The 18,497-nt window shown below is 34.4% G+C and overlaps 1 protein-coding gene across 7 annotated transcripts in view; it reads left to right on the top strand.

The window, feature by feature from the left end:
* The window catches only part of RBBP8 (RB binding protein 8, endonuclease), a 37,158-nt gene that overhangs the window by 2,322 nt on the left and 16,339 nt on the right, over positions 1-18,497 (top strand). For all 7 annotated transcript variants that reach the window (XM_039379063.1, XM_027731241.2, XM_039379066.1 and 4 more), the window contains 8 exons: positions 580-804; positions 5,847-5,889; positions 9,049-9,144; positions 11,034-11,146; positions 12,878-12,953; positions 15,939-16,102; positions 17,530-17,631; positions 18,326-18,423. In XM_039379063.1, coding sequence (XP_039234997.1) covers positions 693-804; positions 5,847-5,889; positions 9,049-9,144; positions 11,034-11,146; positions 12,878-12,953; positions 15,939-16,102; positions 17,530-17,631; positions 18,326-18,423 — 804 coding nt within the window. In that variant the 5' untranslated portion in view covers positions 580-692. The remainder of the gene's footprint in view (positions 1-579; positions 805-5,846; positions 5,890-9,048; positions 9,145-11,033; positions 11,147-12,877; positions 12,954-15,938; positions 16,103-17,529; positions 17,632-18,325; positions 18,424-18,497) is intronic.

Raw genomic sequence — 18,497 nt, 5'->3', positions numbered from 1 at the left:
ATCTGACTTTGGTAGTTCTCCTCAAATATTAATGTTTTGGAGATTTATTAATTTTGAGATTACTCTCCAATTTTCTTTTCATCAGGGAGTGGGAATCATTTCACTGTAGAATTAGGAAGATTTCAAGGGGATGTGAGCTTTTCTTTGCAAAAGGATGTCATTCAAATCCATGTTTATGTAAAGGATGTATATACACAAATAAATCTGTGATAAAACTTTGACAAATGCTTTTGCTGGCAGCCAGATTTTGGCTCACGGATTTGGGTTACTTTTGGAAAACAGGAATTCTGTTTAACTGTATCTTTACATAGGAAAAGCATAAAGACTCCTAAGTATCTTAACCTAATTTTAACCTGATACCTTTTTAAGGGGAGGGAAATTCTGTTAGTTTGTAATTCTTTGCAGCAAAATACTTAGGATCATCAGGGCCTTCAGGGTGACTGTGAGTATAAAAGTATATAAGTATATATAACATATATATCTTCAACAAGGATAGACAGTAAATTTTGTAGTTCATCCATGGCTACAAGTTATACTCTGATACATGCAAACATAAGTGTTGTCATTCTGTTGTTACAGGTATACACCTGTCTTCAGAAACAGCTTCATAACTATGTAATTTAAAATACAAAGTTTGAGAGTGAGCCAGTTCTGCAAATAAGTCAAGGAAGCTGGGAGCAGAAAAAAGCAAGATGAATGCATCTGGAGGAAGCTGTGGGAGCCCTAGTTCTGCAGAACCTTCAGGAGATTTCTTCAAGGAATTGTGGTCCAAACTGAAAGAATGTCATGATAAAGAAGTACAAGGTAAATCGTTTAAGTTTGGGCTTGTCAGGTTAAAGTTTGGATTTGTCAATTGCCACAGGAAGACTTTGAACCTAAATACTTTGCATGGAACTAAATAGATTTTTAGTGTCCTAAGTTATGCAGAAAGTTGATTGGATGATTACAAATGATCCTTACAGATTGACCACCTAAGCCTAGTATAACAGGATTAAGCTATCAACAAGTATAAATGATTTGCTAGGTCAATGAAGAAAAAGTAACACAATATTACATGGAATTTGTGCTTGCTTAGAAAATATTTAAATGGTACTTTACCTTTAATGGATTATGATTCAAAGTTTCCAAACCATGTTATTCAATGAATTTTTTTTCTTCTTTCTTTGGCTTTAGTTACTTTAGATACATTAAAATGATTTGCATTGTTTATTTTCCCTAACTTGTGTGAAATACCACTGTAGATTAATGTTACTGAAATGAAAAGTATTCCTTCGCTTTGTAGTGTTCTAAATTTTCTCAGCAAAATTTATAATATTTTTATAAATGTTTATTCTTACTTTATATTTTGTGACGTGTGATAACAATTTTACTACAGATTGACTGTTAGTGTCTGTTCATTCTTCAGTAGTTCAGGAAAGATGAATTATTGCACTGTATGTGTTGCAATTGTAATATCGTTTTACAGGTAGTACTCATAAATTTTTTTGCTAGAAACTTTTCATAAGAAGTTAACGTTTTGTTCTGCTAATCTAATGTCCAATGTATAGATTCAATAGTTTGCAGCACTGGGCTGTGACACTTCGTGTTATTAATTATTACAAACAAACAAAAAACCCCAACAACCAATCAAAAAAAAATTTATAATTTTGATACCTGAAAGGAAAGACGTACCAGAAAGTAGCATTTTGTTACACTAAAGAAAAGTATATGTTAACCATATGAAATATAATTTTATATTGTGTTACAAAACACACCAAAAATTTACTTTTTCTAAATGACTTTTTTTTTTTAATTGTTGATGGTTCTTTTCGGAGTGGGTGTGATATCAACCACAGGTAAATGCGGAAGTACTGTCAGAATGGGCTCTGGCAATCCGTGGCATGTCTGAACAACAAAAACTGTACAAACAAAAAGCTCCGATGTAGAAAGCTGTGTTAAGTGACCCTTTCTCTAGTTTCTTGGGATGTGCAGCACGTGATTTTAAAGTTTTGGTTCTCTTTATGCAAGCAAGATACTCTTTAGAATGCATGCTGGGTGTGGCCAGGTAATTTTGCCACCAGGCAGACTTTTTCATGCCTAGCCCTTTGTCAGTATGTCCCGCACCGCACTGTGTTAGGTAAAATTAGGTCTTCCATGATAACATCAAAGACATGCCTGAAGGATAGTTAATTTTTTCAGAAGGTGGGGATCCTCTTATAGAAAATGCTACTGGAAGATATTTTAGAAACATCAAACACAGGCTTGCCTGGACTTTGCTTGTTCCTGAAGTCTATAAATAAGAATTAAAATTGACTCATGAGTTTCCAATCTAAATGTCAGCAAAAAATTATTTTAAAGGTGGTGGAAGGTGGATTAAGGGAAAGTTAGTAGTTGGAGAAAAATCTTTTGGTGTGTACAATGCACAGCATACTGAACCCTGAAAGGGTGGAATTCTTATTATTTGTTAACAATCCATGACAAGTAGAATTTATGACACAGGAACTTGAAATGGTTGGACATATTGTGTAAGTTATATCTATAGAATATAGACTAGAGAATACTTTAAACTCACAGTTTGAAATGGATTTTATTGAATTTTGATATTACTTTATTGTAAAGGGTGTGTTTTTCTGTTGTTATCTAAAGAAAAATCCAGCTTCTTACTCTTTTAAACTGATGACTTGCAAAAAATTCCAAATTTTGGCCCTCTTCAGACAAAACAGCTATCATTTAGCTCAAATTCATTATGAGACAATTGGTAGAACACCTACAACCTAGTTTCCAAAGATGCTGGGCATGGTCAGTGTCAGTTGACTTTTCATAGAGTTCAGAAGTGCTCAGCAGCTCAGAATAATGGTGATTATATTTGCTTTTATTTCCTATCTGTAGAATGTGTGGGATACTTGCACAGTGCTCACAAAATTGAAAGGAATTTACTAATGCTTTTTGTAAAGTTACTTATTTCTACAGGTGTTAATTCTTACCTCTGGCTTGAAATAATTATATAGATACTTGGTGCATATGGATCTTATCAAGATGGTTTCTGAGGATTAATTCAAGTCTAAAGCTCTGTACTAAAAAAAAATATGTTTTATATATATATGTTTCAACACAGAAGTGTAAGCAGAGTTTCATGTACAAGAAATAGCCTAGCTTTTTTTCAATTATTCCTTACCTTTTTTAAGCAGAACATATCAATAGAGGAAAAAACTGTAGTCAGAGATGCAGAGAAAACTATGAGGAAAGCAATCCTGTTGATAGATTGCTGTAGGAAAGGAAATAGCTGGAAGGTCCTCAAAAGTAAATAATTACAGAAAATGAAGCTGGAAGGGATTTTAGAAGGTCATCTAGTCCATCTCTATACCCTTAAGTTAGGATTATGTCTGTGTCATTGCTGACAGAAGCTTGTCCAACCTGTTTCAAGAAAACATTAGTGATAAAAATTCTGCAGTTTTCCCAGACACTGTTCTGGAAAATGCATTTAATGCATTTGAAAATTCATCACAACAGAAATTGCCATAGCCATTAATGGGAATGTTACTGGTATGTAGTCTAATCAAGTAGCAAGGTTCATAAAATAGTGTTGTGTGTTTTATTAATCTGCCTAATGACAGTTTAAACAAGATCTCCATCACCTTAATGGGGATAGTGTGCCTTTTACTAATGCTCATAGGAGCTTCAGGCAATGTAGATTTATATAGTCTGCAGCTTGTCTATTCCATAGGAATATTGTGTGAAAGATAAAATTGAATTGGGAAGTTACATAGTGCAATTTCACACAGGTTTATATACTCACTAGAGTGTTAAATAAGGAAACCCAAAAAAGCAAAGCTCCTTAAATGAGTATGCTTAAAAACTCGCAATGCCCTGGAAAAGCAAAAGGAAGCGATTATACCAGATGTAGTAATTCAATGCTCTTGGATAAATGTAACAGACTGGTTTCCTGCCTTCTCACTGCAGTCATTGAACTAAGAAAAAATGCAACCTTTAAGTAACTAGTTTAGTTCCTCCTGAATTCAGGTGAGAGGGGAGATAGTGTTACCTGTAGCACAGTAGTGGGCCTTTTGAGCCCTGCCTCTTCAATTGGTGGCTCAGGTTGCCAAAGTTACAATCCTAAATACTTGCTGAACAGACTACCTGTTCATACAGGAGATGCATTGTTGTGCAGCTTCATTCCTTCCGACGGGTGTGGAGCAGCATTAAAGCACGCTTTATAGGGGTTCTAATTGCAGATGCCTAATTGACTTGATGAATAGCAACTACTTAAAAAAATAAACCCTCTTTCTGTGCTGATCTGCATGATAGAACATAACATCTCACAGGTGCTGAACACTTGGAGATAAAAGAAATCTTGCTGCATTTCCTAACTATTTTTTTAAATGGTCTTTCTGCATTTTTGTCTCATTGTCTCACTGGCATCTTGAAGCAAGCATGGGGTCACTGAGGCTGTGGCTGGCCTGATGTTGTAAGTGGCCTGAAGAGTGAACCTTCTCAAGCAAATAGTTTTCCCCTTTGTTCCCAGTTGAGTGTGGTAGGGGAGAAAAAAAAAGTCTGTTAGCTACCTTAACCTACATTTTCTATAGTAGTATCAACTCTGTGTTTTGGCTTAAATTCAAACTTGTTGAAAGTTTTCTTAAAAGTGTTCTGGTTTCATAAGTTTATCCTATTATCCAAAATGCATAATGCTTTTGCAAGAGAGCTTACAAGACACCTAAATCTCAACTTGAAGTTGGTAGCAGCCTTTCCTAGTTAGAAGAAAATAATGGCACTAGGAAAAAATTATGTTGTTTTCTGATGTCACACAAAAATTTCTGTTGGATTTGTGTTTAAGAAAATGTTCTATCATTGTGGTCTGATTATTTGACCATTTATTTGAACAGGAATGGCCAGCCTGTGTGTGGGTAATCACATACACTTCCATAGCACTGCATCCAGCTTGTTAAGCTGTGCTGTACTTGGAGCACCTTTGTCTTCCTGCCCCTGTGCACATACAAATGCACCCAAAGCCTTGCAAGGAGATTGGTTGGACAGTGTTCTGTCCCCTGGGCTGTCAGCAGGCCACTCCTGCCGAGAACATTAGTTGTATTTGCAGACCTTTTTACTTCTGCACAGAATACATGTTTAGGAGTGTGGGAGTCTTACTGGGAGAAAGGCCACAGATGAAATATCATTCCTCAATTCACCTTAAGATCTTCCAAAGAAGCTTTGGCTGAGAGGGTCTGGTACTTCATCTCCAATGGAGTGCGTTGTCCTTTTGTGCTTTAAAGCCTTGGATCACATATTTTTAGTGTTTCCTTTCTGCATATACACTGTAATGCATTTCACAGTTCAGTGGTTGGATGCTTCATTTCCAGTGTAGTATTATGCATTTATGTGCACACAGAACATAATTTATGCTACTTAGGTGGACATAGTCAATGAAAATATATTGATGGTGCTGCCTATTCATGTGTGGTTTTTTTACAAAAGTGTTTTATACCTGTTTAAGTGGGAATCTGAGTGTTTGTTTAAGTCCCTCTTTCCTAGAGATTATAATAACTATATTTGTTTCCAAGATCCTGTAGAACATACTTGAAAAGTCCAGAATGAACCATTAACTTAGCTGGTTAGAGCACAGTCCTAATAATGCCAAGGTTGTCGGTTTGATCCCCATAGGGGCCATTCACTTACGAGTTGGACTCGATGATACTTTTGGGTCCCTTCCAACTCAGAATATTCTGTGATTTCTGTGATCTTCTCTCCAGATTAGTGACATTTTTTTTGTCTCTTTGCAGATGTCATTGGCAAAAGGAAAGTTAATTTATTGTTTCACTAATTTTTTAAAATCAGAATTCTATAACATGTATTTTCTTCTTTCTACTTTTCAGGCTTACAGCTGAAAATATCTAAGTTAAAAAAGGAAAGATGCTTGTAAGTACTCATCCCAATGATCTAATTTATTAAAGGAGAGTCAGACTGCCATTAATGAGCTGTAATTTTTGTAAGATCAATTCAGATTTCATGGAATCTTCCTTCAGTTGTGTACAAAACTCTACTCACTTCAGTAATTCAGCTGAAGTCATCTGAAGATGTACGTAACTGTTTATAGGGTATGTACCCTGAACACTGCATTTGCCTTCTTTGAAAAAGTGACTCCTACAGTATTCTTATCTATAGTATTTCTAGGATGCCAGTCAAGATGTTGGCATTGCTAATACAAAAGATAATTAAGGAGACATTTTAAAGTTGAGGTCAAATCTGTAAAGCGAAGTAAGGGACAAGACAAGAAGCCAACTTTATTTAGATTTTTTCTTTTTGGCTACGTTTGCCTTTAATACCAGGTATTGTGCATCAACTCAGCTTTCAGTCAATTCAGTAAAGATTCTGCTAATAGTCTTGCTAATTTTCACTCAATTCTTATATTTTAATATTATAATATGTATTTACAGCATTAAATTAGCATTTCTTTTCCTTCTGCTGACTACAGCCATATTTAATTAAATGATAACAGTTATGCATATGTGACTGTTTATTTAAATTTTCACTTCAGATTTGATTACATTAATATTATGGTATTATTACATATGATCTGTATTATGAGTTGCACTTTATAAAGTGGCTGTGTAGGAGGAATAGGAATAAATTACTTGATCTTTTTCCATTGTGGAAAACAATATAATTATATTAGATATATTAAAGAAATTAAACTCTTCTGAGAAGTAGCAAAAATGCTCCAGATTTGAATTGCCATCTGCAGTCAAAGACATATACTGAAGAATCACAAGGAATATATTTATGTTAGTACATAATATTATATTAGGTTATTATACAGCTTTCAATTAGCCAATATGTGGTGCTATGTATTATTCTTAGAGACTACACTTACGCTCCTGGAAAAAATCAATTTAACATCTTGTTATTTCTTAAGTATAATTTATAAATTAAGTAGTTATTAATTTTTTAGTCTAAAAGAATGAAATTATCTCTTGCTGATATTGTTAGTCTGGTGTATCATAAGTTGCTTTCATGTTCTAAAATCTTAAATGATCAGTCAGTTTTCTAGATGATGAATATTATCAGTGGAGTGACACATACCAAATGGTTTAATCATTATTTGTTGGAATCTCTCTTCAACTCCCACAGTGTAGATACAGTACTGTTACATAGGAGGTCTTGTTCTCCTTAGTGCATCTGAATACCTGAGGTTTAGTATTTCAGACTTGGTAATCAGCTGACAATGAGTGCCTTATTTTGTATCCCACTCCAGCATTGAGGCTAATGACTTGTAAACTCTAGGTCAGAGACCAGCCATTATGCAGGGTACCTTCATAGCCAAAAATGTCTGTGACGTTTATCAGCTGCACTGGAATTTTAAGGGAAAAAAAAAAAAACAAAACAACAACCTAGTTCCTTCTGTCATATTATTACCTTCATGGAACATTTTATAGGGTTTAGGTGGAAAGCATGTATATTAGTGTATGTTATTGTCTTATTTATTTATTAAAAATAACTTAAGGCCATAGAATGACTTAAAGTTAGCTAGAGAAATGATTTTAAAATTTGCTACTTTAGTCCTCCTGTAAGTTGCATAAATTGAAAAAAAATAGATTTTTGGTTTTTTTAATGCCTAAACACCAGAAAAATACAGATTGCTTTTCTCAATTCAAATTTTGCCATGACCTGGCTGTACTTGGTTAATGAACTGATGTAACAGAACTTATACGCATTGTCCTCCCCAAGTGGAAGTACAAGTCTTAAACGGTCCCTCGTGCTGTTTGCATGTAACTGTTTTGTAGGTTGAATATGCAATTGAAAAGGCCTAAATTGGTCTCAATGGTAGTACAGAAAGATAAAGCGTCTGTATTTAAAATTCAGGATTAATAAAACATGTCTGTGATTGTACACTGTAGAAGCTTCTAGCAGTCCCACTCTGTGCCCCATGATTTCTAATTTCTTGTATTACTGGAATGCCAGCAATATGAAAATGTGTTTGACTAAACATGTGTTAAAGGGATAGTGCCAATATAAAAGTATGTTTGTGTAAAAGAGCTGTATCAACAAGTTAGTAAATATGTTTTCATTTCCTGTTGTGTGTGAGCTTAACAGCTTTTCATGAGCCAATTTCATGGCTTCCTCAAATAATCCATCTCAGGCACACTGAAAACAAACAACCACTTTCATGGATATATACAAAGGATTCCGTGGTAAAAAGAAGAGCTGGAAATGAATTCTTTGAAGTTAGTCATTGTCATGTTACATAGATTCAGTTGCTTAGCTTTTACTGAATGTTAATTGCCTTGTAGAAAAAAAATTGTTCTTCTACCTTGTACTTTACATCTTGAGGAGGTGGGGTGATCCTATAATAAAAGTGAAGGGGAGCTAAAACTGGGAAGTTAATGTTACTGCTTTTCCTTACCTCTTTTAAGGAGGAGATACTCTTTGCTAATTAATTAACTCTGGCTTTTAGGGAAGGTATTTTTCTCAAGATCTTCTGTTTCTGAGGGGTTTGGAAAGAGAGTTCTTTTCGCTGTATTCATATTACAGGAATACATGCTTTATAGACTCTGCAAATTGTTTCTTGAGAAAGTAAACCTCTAATGGACCTAAAGATCTTTCAGACATTTCTAAACCTAATGTGGTTTGCCACACTGCAAGATTCACTGCCTGCTAAGAAAAGACCAAAATGACCTGATTGTGAAAGCCCCCATTAGATTCCCAACAGCTCCACAACACAGTGAAGTGTAAGAGAAGTGTTTGTGCTTATATTCTCTGAGATTGTTGCTTGAATGTTATTAGCTTTTGTGCTTTGACTGTCAACTCTTAACTTTTACCTGAGCAAAAATTAGATTTATCAACAGAAGATCAACTGTAATACAAATTAGAAACTAGCTGCATATTTCCTAATTCAGTCATTTCTAAATTATCGTTCATCACAAACACTTGCTTCATTTGTCTTCAACTTAATATTTGTGCTGAAAATAATAAGATTTTCCCAAGAATATGAAAGAAACATCCCAGAGAGAATTCTCTATTGAAAAATTAATAACTGTAATTTAAAGGTAGAACTAATTTTTCTCTGTTTGTTTTCAGGGATGCAGAGAGGCTTGAAGAGTTCTATACCAAGAACCAACAGCTCAGAGAACAGCAAAAAGCACTTCATGACACCATCAAGGTTTTAGAGGACAGGTGAAGTAGTGTTTTCTAGCTTTTGAGTTTGCTGTGTTTTGCTCTTACAGAGTAGCTCTGGATACTTTGCCAGTTGAATTTATTATGTTTTGGTGGGTTTGTTATATTGTTATTTTTGAAGTGCTTAGTTTGCTTAGTTCAGTTAAGATAAATAAAATAGAGCAGCTTGGGAGGCAAACAGACATTTTTGGGTGCATTCTCTTACATCCAGTTTTGTAGAGGTAAATTTACATATCAACCAAGACATAATACAAGTACAAAACCCAAAGGCTATAATATATTGTGAAGCTCATTAAATAACTCATTAGGAAATCTTTCAAATTTGAGGAAATCTTTTTTGCCAGTTGTCTGTTTTACCTAAATTTAATTACAGGTTCTGTCCTTTGCTTTCTTTTGGACTTAGTTGTTCTCATTGCCTTTTGACCCGTTCTGCCTTTCCCTTATTTGTTCCTGTTTAATCTGGTATAGCAGAACAAAACCAACAGACATGAAATTACAGTGCATTTTTTCATCTTTAAAAGTTATACCTGTTTTGGAACATGTATGTTAAATTTGCTGTTAATAGGCTCTCAGAAGCTTTCTGGGAACAGGACATGATTACATAGTAAATTATTTTCCAACATTCCCTGTTACTTCAAATTTTAGAACTGTGATACTCAAATTTTGATTTCAACTCTGTTTCTCTGTGAAAGGCTTTAGGAATAAACTTGTAACCATGCAGGTAATAAACTTTCATACCATGTAAGTAAAGAGACACTCATAGTGTGGACGGACTTTTCTAATCCTTTAGCAGATGAAGAGTTTACATTGCGGAAAACTAAAAGAGTACTTAAAATGATTTAATACAACGAGATTATAATATATTGTCTATTATACAATTAGATAATATGAAGAGGCATTTCGGTATTTATTCTTTCCATAATTCCACAATATTAGAGTACCAATAAACCAGTATGGCTTTTACTTCCAATATTCAACTGTTTGGAAATTGGAAATTAAAATTGGAAACTTCATTTGTTTGGGTTTTTTAAATACTTCATGTGGTAGCAGCAGCAGTGCAGAACTGTTGACTGACTGGTTTCTTATTTAGCAGGCAAAAGAGAGTCTGCTTTTCGCTTTGGTAATACTGTTAGCTTTTTATTGTGTACCAGAAAGAAATATACTTCAGTTATCACCTATAAAATGAACATATATTTCACTGCATGAATGAATGTACCAGGTAAGGTGGAGTGATTGTAACAAGTACTTTCTGGTCGCAGATGTGCTTTAAACAGCTGATCTAAACCATTAGAGACAGTGAAGTCAATGCCTCACATGACAAACTTTTGGATCCACTTTAGTTATTGGTGTCTACATAAAAGATTTCACATTTGCATGGCATTTGTTATGGAGTGAACTTTGTCCTTTTTATTTGATTGTTTTACTTAATGACAGTAATATATCCTTCTTAGATAAAGTAATAATACTGAATACTTTCTGAAACACTTACTAAATACTTACTGAAATTGTTTGCTTATTTGTATTTTCTTGAATGAACTTTACCTACAATGACTGGTAATTTATGTCTGACATTATCCTTAGTAGAACATCTCACAAAGGCTTTCAGTGGCAAAGTGTAGCATGCTCTACTTTATTTAATAAAGTAATGCATGTTACTTTAGAAGTATCAAATATTTACAATCATTTATGCAAATGTTAGTTCATGTAGTATTAGGTCATTTGGAAATCTTAAAATATTGCTATGTCAACATATAAACCCACAGTACTTAGTGGCATTCTGCACAGTTTTCTGGTATTCATTGTTCAAAAGATCTGTTAACGTGGATATCTGCTTCATGTATGGCAATATTTTCTTAACAGAGGGCATTTTTTTCTCAATTTTATTGTAGATTAAGAGCAGGATTATGTGATCGATGTGCTGTAACCGAAGAACACATGAGAAAGAAGCAGCAAGAGTTTGAAAACATCCGGCAGCAGAATCTCAAACTTATTACTGAGCTTAGTGAGTTTTATCCACAAGTCTGAAGGCAAAACATACTATTTTGTAGACTAGCTCTTCATGAATTCCTGTAACTTGATATAATTTATATGTGGTGTGCTTAGTAAGCCCAAAAAGTTCAGTCGGGGGATACTTTAACTTTACAGTCTGAAAATATGTAACATACCAATTACTAGTCATTTGACCCACCTTCTTAGATTGAAGTGCTGATACTGAAAGTGAACTGACGTGGAAAATCTTACTGTGTAAAGTAGCTACTTTAGATAAAATGTGGCTGCTTCTGTTTATTCCTGCAGCTAGAATGACTGATTGCCAGCTTTCCTAAAGAAACCATGACTTCAAAGGAACTGGTGATCGCAAAGTAGCAGGTTCAGACTAAGTGCCCTGGGTCCAGCTTGTGTCCTGTAGTTAGCTGAACTTGAACTTTAACTGCAGTAAACCCATAACTTTCACATGACCCACGGAAACCACAAAAGAATCTACACCAGGCAGCTTGTAGGCAGCACACTTTGAAATCAGGAAGTAGTACATGTGGGGCAAAATAAACTCTTCTAGGTGACATTCAAGCAGGACACAAATGCATTCATAAAGAGAGTTTGGAAAGATTGGTTGTATGAAGTGCTAAATAATACAGGACAGGATACTAAAATGTTAGTTGTATCTTTACCATTAATTATTTTGTATTATTTAGTTGTCTTACTTGATCAAGAGCAAGCAGACTTTCAATGAGATTTAAAACATGAGAAATTCCAAATACAAAAAGTAGCTTTTCAATGCTTAATTAAGTTATGGAAATATTATGTTCCACGCTAATACAAAATACATCAATTTTTGAAGGATTTTTATTATTGGACATTTGTGTAAAAATATTCTGAATTCTGTGTTTAATGATTGGCTGAACCCTGTTAATCTTTAAATAAAGCTCTGAACCTTAAAAATCGAGGTGAGACCTATTAGGTGCAAACCTTCTGGAACACTGTCTGACAGAACAGTAGGATTCTGTGGATTTGGGTTGAGATCTATATGACAACCAGTGGAAAAGGTCAGTCAAAAGTAATCCAGTGGTAAAATATACAACAACAACAAAATAAGAACAAGAATACAAAAATTAAAGCAAACAGAGAAGTTGGGAGCTAATCACTATGTTAGTTTGAGACAGCATGGAAAAAAGGCTGAAGGGTGATGCCATAAGCTTGCGTGAAGCACAGACAGAATGAATTGGAAATTAAGAAAAGTAAAATCAAAAAGTTCTGATTAGTCTCTCTTAATTTCCAAAATATTTAACTGATTTTAAAGAAATTCTTGGTGGAGGATTTTTTTCATTCTCTTCAACTATCTGGTTGCTTCAGTGGCTAAAACCAAATTCTAATTGTTTTATACTTCATGGGTTATCCTCAGTCTAAGGAAGCAATTTCGTCCAAGAATTCAAGTGAGCAATTCATTCATATTTACAGCACAGTCTCGCTTGTATCTACATGGAGAAAAGTAATTAATGAATGTGTAAAACAAATACTATGATCCAGTAATTGTGACACCTTTCCCTTTTCTAACACATCATTTGCAACCTTTTTAATGATTAGCTTGAAACTTCATTTTTGTAAACCATAGAGAGGGTTTCACATTTTACAATTTTACATTTTGTAATTAGTTACAATTACAATTAAAGGACCTGGCAAAATTATGATATTAACATATGTTTGGTTTTCTTTTTCTCTTTTTTTGTATAAACTGCAGTGAATGAAAAAAACAACTTACAGGATGAAAATAAAAAGATAACCGAACAGTTCCAGCAATTACAGAAGGAGCTGGAGTAAGTTTTGAGTTGTTTTAGATATTTCCCCCTTTCCCCTATTCCCCAGTAGAAATGCCTGGGAATATAAACATCAGCTTTTAAGTGTTTAAAACTTGTTTCCTTATTTTGATAGATTGTGAAAAGATAGCATACTGCCACTATAGCAACATAAGCCTAGCCTCTTTCTGTTGTGCAGATTTTTTGTTTTCTTTTAAATGAGCACGTCTTTTTTTAAACCGAGAGAGGTAAATCTGTCATAGGAATTTTTTTGACCTCTGGTCATGGTATATAGCAAAGCCTTATGTCTCATACTTTTATTCCTCAGTCGACTCTTTATCAATTCTTTCCTTCTAGGTTAAAACTTTAGAATAGTAGTTTCTTAGAAAATCCCAGGATCTTACAATAAATTTTTAAAATAAACTTACGATAATGTTACAATTTTAAAAGAAAAAAGACCATAGTAAATTTTGAAAGAAAACCATGAAAATGGGAAGCTACGAAGTGACCGTCAAATTTTAATTTGAAATAGCAAGAATGTGCCATGTAATGTGGCTAATATGCAGATATGCTGCACTGTGCAAGTCAGAGGTAGTGTTCCGTTCTTGTTATGGTTTGACATCATCTGAAACTTATCTCACTTTTGCATATCTGTGAATAAGTTGTGTACATGCACGGGGGAAGTGGGGCAGGATGTGTGGACGTGATATGTCAGCCTTTTTATGCACCTAATTTTTTCTTGTCTTTGTCAGAAGATAGCTTCGATAGAGAAGTAAAACAACTAGATTTCTATTCAGAGTTACTGTGGTCCTATTACTTTGTATTTCTTGGTTTGTCTCCCATCCTTTTGCACCTTAATTGTAATTTCTTTTTCTGTATGCATTTAATCTTCTTGGAGTAACGTACTTCATGACCATAGGAGTATTACCTTTTAGTACCAAGTAGGAACAAATTTCTATATCCTTCGCAATGTGTAATTGCTGCTCAGCAGCAGTTCTTCTATGCAGTGAGGAGATGACTTGAAAAAAATTAGCACCAGGCAGATCCATCCTAATTCATTTAGTTTGATCTCCAATCTTGTGGTTTAGCTTCCTGTAAAAATCTCCAGCCAACGTGGGAAAGTTGAGAATGACCAATGTAACACTAAGTTACTTACTCTTCGTGTTAGGTGGTCATGTAAATGAGTGCAGAGTTGAGTGAATAAACAGTAATTAACAAGGATGGCCCTTCTGTTTTTAATATAGTCACTGCATTTGGATGTTTTGGTTTAACTATAGTCGTTACTTTATTTAGAATTAATAACTTAGATCAATATACTATCAATGTGTAGGTGTAAAATAGCAAGTCGTTTCTGGTCCATGACATGAAATCAGATTTTTGAAGTCTTCTGTATTTTGTTACCAAGGTGCAATATTAGGGAAAAAAATCTAAGAATTCTCCATAAAAGTGAAATCAATGAAATTGTAGAAGAATTGTATTATCTGATCCTTTAACAGATTAGGATTTCATTATGTGTGGATGGAAACAGCAAGGAAATTTCTGTGAAAACCTTTTCTGAGGTGTCAGATAATTCCATGGTTCAGAATTTATTGTAGTTATGTATGTAGCAGCTTCTTCAGTTGGTGGCATTGTTATGTGATGGTATGTAGGAACTACCTCTTAGTTTCCACAGAACTAACATACTGAAAAATACATTTATAGTAGGTTAATTTGTAATACAAGGCCACACACGCCAGTAAATTTGAAGAGAACTTTAACAGCCAACTTAAATTTGCAAAGTAAATAGATGAATGTATTGTTTTGCTGTTTGTTTTGATTTGTTTCTTAAGATATTGCTAGTAGATGATACAGTTTTCCAGTGCTTTTTTTTTTTGTAAATCTGCTAGAAAAGAGGAATTACAAAATCACACAATAGGATTCGTCAAGGCTTCGGAGCATCAAGTGCGTCAATGTTTGTTATTAAGTGTTCAGAGTTAATCATAGTAAAAAGCCTAAGTGCAAAAATGCTTTTTGTCTTAAGCCAGACAGCTTTTTACGGTTTTTCATTACCTTATTTTATATAAGATCTTGTGGTTCACTTCAATCTAAGCAGAAATATATCTGCATTTCCTCTTCTTCCCTTAGATCAAAACCTTATATCCTTCTCTTTTTATAGTTAGGAAATGATCTTTTGGCCTGTGTTTTCTCTTGAGAATCATAAAGAAAAGTGCAACTGCAGAAAGATGACCAAGCAGGCCGAGTTAGATTTCTGTGTAGTTTTCTTTTACTGCCTCTTCCATTTCTCACTGCCACCACCACAGAGCAGGTAGCCTCTTATTAAGTACTAAACAAAGTGTATTTAAGTTAGAAGATCCAAAATTAACGCTTTTTTTGTTGTTATTTCCTTGTTATGTCTAGATACAGTTTTATGAAAGAAAATACAGCTATTTTTAATGCTAATTTTTATATACTGACTCTGCAACAGGCTGTTAGAGCTGACAGTGTGAGAGAAGATAAACGCTGCAACTCATTTTCTGTTTTAAATTACCTGCTTTACATGCTTTTTACATTAATCTCTGAAGACCTTGTGAATTGGAGGTAACATCAGATGTTTTGTATTTAAGACAGTTAGTATTCTTGGGATGTACTGGAAGAGACACTAATCCATCTGTTTCAGCATTCTTTTGTTAAAGTAGCACATGCTTCAGAGAGCAAACTGTAAACTCTCCAATGCCTAGGTTCTTCCAGGGAAAAAGTCTTCCACCGTGCAGTAGTTATATGTTGACTTCAAGTGTGAAGAGCTAGGGTTTTATGCTGTTCCTTGGCTTGAAGAAGCAATGGTGAATTTGGTTTTCGATATATCTAAAACCTGGCTTGTAGTATTACTTTTTTACACTGTGATGCTATTGAGGTGGCTGCATTTCCTAATTGTTGCTTTCTTGGACCATATAATTGTCCTGCTTGCTGAAATGTAAACTCTTCTTGCTGACTTGGGATTTTTATTTGACCACTTGATTTGGTCTCCAGGGAGCAAAAGCAGCAAGCAGTGGAATTAGAAGAAGGAATCATTCCAGATTCTCCAGTTCTGACCTCTTCATTTTCTGTGGTTAATCGTATGAGGAGAAAAAAAGAGAATAGGCATATTCGATACACAGAACATGCACACTCAGATTTGGAACTTAGCAACAGTGGTAAGAGTACTGTTTTTGATTTTTTTTTTATTAACTTAAAAATTATCTTAAGGGCTATAGAGAAAGATGATGTATAAATTTGATTGCAAAGGGCAAAAACTAAAAAAAAAAAATAATCTTATGCCTTTTTTTGGTTTGCCTTTTTCCTTTTTGTGCAATAATACGTGACTCAGGGGAAAATGTCTTTGACAGTAACTGTTATGTCAGCAGTATGCTCAGAACTTATCTCAACCTTCTCTTCATCCATGTGCAAATGTAACAGTTTTTCAACCTGTATTCCTTCCGTAAGTACAAATTAGCTAAAAAAAATCTGTTCTGGTTTGCCTTGTGCATGCAGCGATGCCACCACCTAGCGGAGAGGGAAACAAATGTTTTGCCACATTCTGCAATTCTTCTGCAGAATATGCAAATTAAAGTAATTTTACTGAAACTGGTAGATACCTACATGATCTTTCTTCTTCTAGTACTGATACACCATTTGCATTTTTTTTCTGTCTTAAGTCTAGGAGTATTGTCCACAGTTTATTTCCTGACTTTGTTCTGTAAGTTCTAATGTATTTTAACTATGAGAAATATTTTTGTGAAATAAGGGTCTTTGTGCTTGTGTTTTAATGATACACAGGAAATACGATAATCCAGGTGCTCTTATTTTGTTAATCTATCTTCTGGCATAAAAAAAGATATTTTAAATAATATATGAGTATATTTAAATAGGAGTCTTGAGTAAAAGCCTCTTTCGAAGAAGAAAAATAGGACAACAGTGGGGTAAAAAGGGTGAGCTGGTTATTCGTGGCCTTTAGTTTGCATTTGAAATTTTTAGTACTGTGAATAATTTCTCCTTTCTAAGCATAGCTATACCTCTCCACTTTCTGAATAAAAAAATGGAGCTACTAAATGAATCCAAAGTATAATATGTAAGAAATGGTGTAAATACCTGTCACAGTTAATGCCTATGGAAAGCTGTTGGTCATCTGGACGGAAAAGACTACGGGGCAGAGTTGACCATAATTCAGATCTCAGGTTTTCACCTTTTCACTTTATTACGTTAGCTGATGCAGAACATTAGTCCCTTGGATGGTTTACTCTCTAATTGTTTTGTTGCCATATTAACAGGTAAAATAGAGCTTGAATACATATATTTATGTGGTCAGTATAGACAGTGGTGTAATTCTTTGTTAGTTATTGTTTTAGGGCTGACCGGCTGGGATCATATTTGTGAGAAAAAGGATTAATATGAAATATTTGTGGCTTTATTCTGAGGTATCATTATGACAAATTATCAGGTGTGCTTAGATTACTGGATCTACTGACATATCAAAACTCATATTCAGGACCTTTTAAGGTCAGGATCATTGTCTGTATCTACACAAAATTATCACAACAGGATACCTAATTTCACCGAGTGAAAATGTTTCTACATCTCCTAGAGTTTGGAAAAATTCCACTCTTTTCCACACAAGTGAGCAGTAACCACAGAGAAGAGATACTAGTGGCAGACACCTGTGATCCACAACTGTCCCCTGTACCAAGTAAGTGTGTTAATAGATTTAGTTCTAATTCCATTCAAAATAAGGCAAAAATATTGTAAAACTGAGGGTTCATCTCTTTAACAAAGAAATGTAAAAAGGTGCAAACCTTTTTAACTAATGACTGTGAGAATTAGCATGGAATCATTCGTGCAGGTCATGGTTGTGGTGGTTGTAGTTCTTGTACTTTCCAATCTTATTAACTTGCACCAGCTTAATGAACTGTGTAATGTTAAACCCCTCAAAGGGAAACTCATCTATTTGTTTTTCTAATAAAAACATAGGAAAAATAATGGTGACTGTCACCAAGGAAATATGCAAGAGAAGCATTTTACTATAAATATACGTTACCACTGTTCTATGTGCTTTTCTCAGACTATTCCTGCCCTGGACTGGGAGATTGAAAAGCAACTTTTACACTGACTTGTCTTTGTATGCTCATTTTTGGAAGCTATATTCAGATTGGAAGCATATTTCTCTATGCTGATACAGCAGTTTACTCTCATCAGAAATTCTTCTTCTGCCCCCCTCTTCCACTTAGCACTTTCAGATATGATTTTTATCTGATACAGGTCAAACTATTTCCATAAATGCCAGTTTTAATTTGTGTACTTTTTAGTTCTGTGTTTGTACCATCTGTGTGAGTGGAGTAAGAGACTATAATATATATGTAACTTACTGTGATCTTCTCACAAAGATAAACCAAGAGTAGGAGGCTATCCCATTCCAAAGCCATCTTTTAACTTGGCTGCAGTTGTCGCAGAAACTATTGGACTTGGTGTTCAAGAGGAATCTGTAAGTAGTATTCCCAAATTTCTTACATAACCAGCTTTTTGGGCCAGTTGTTTTCAAAACCAGTGTTTTTCCTC

Source organism: Pipra filicauda, unplaced genomic scaffold (assembly GCF_003945595.2).
Source record: "Pipra filicauda isolate LSUMZ 115617 unplaced genomic scaffold, ASM394559v2 scaffold154_size2910363_pilon, whole genome shotgun sequence".
Lineage (NCBI taxonomy): Eukaryota > Metazoa > Chordata > Aves > Passeriformes > Pipridae > Pipra > Pipra filicauda.
This window is presented reverse-complemented; position numbering and strand designations above follow the sequence as displayed.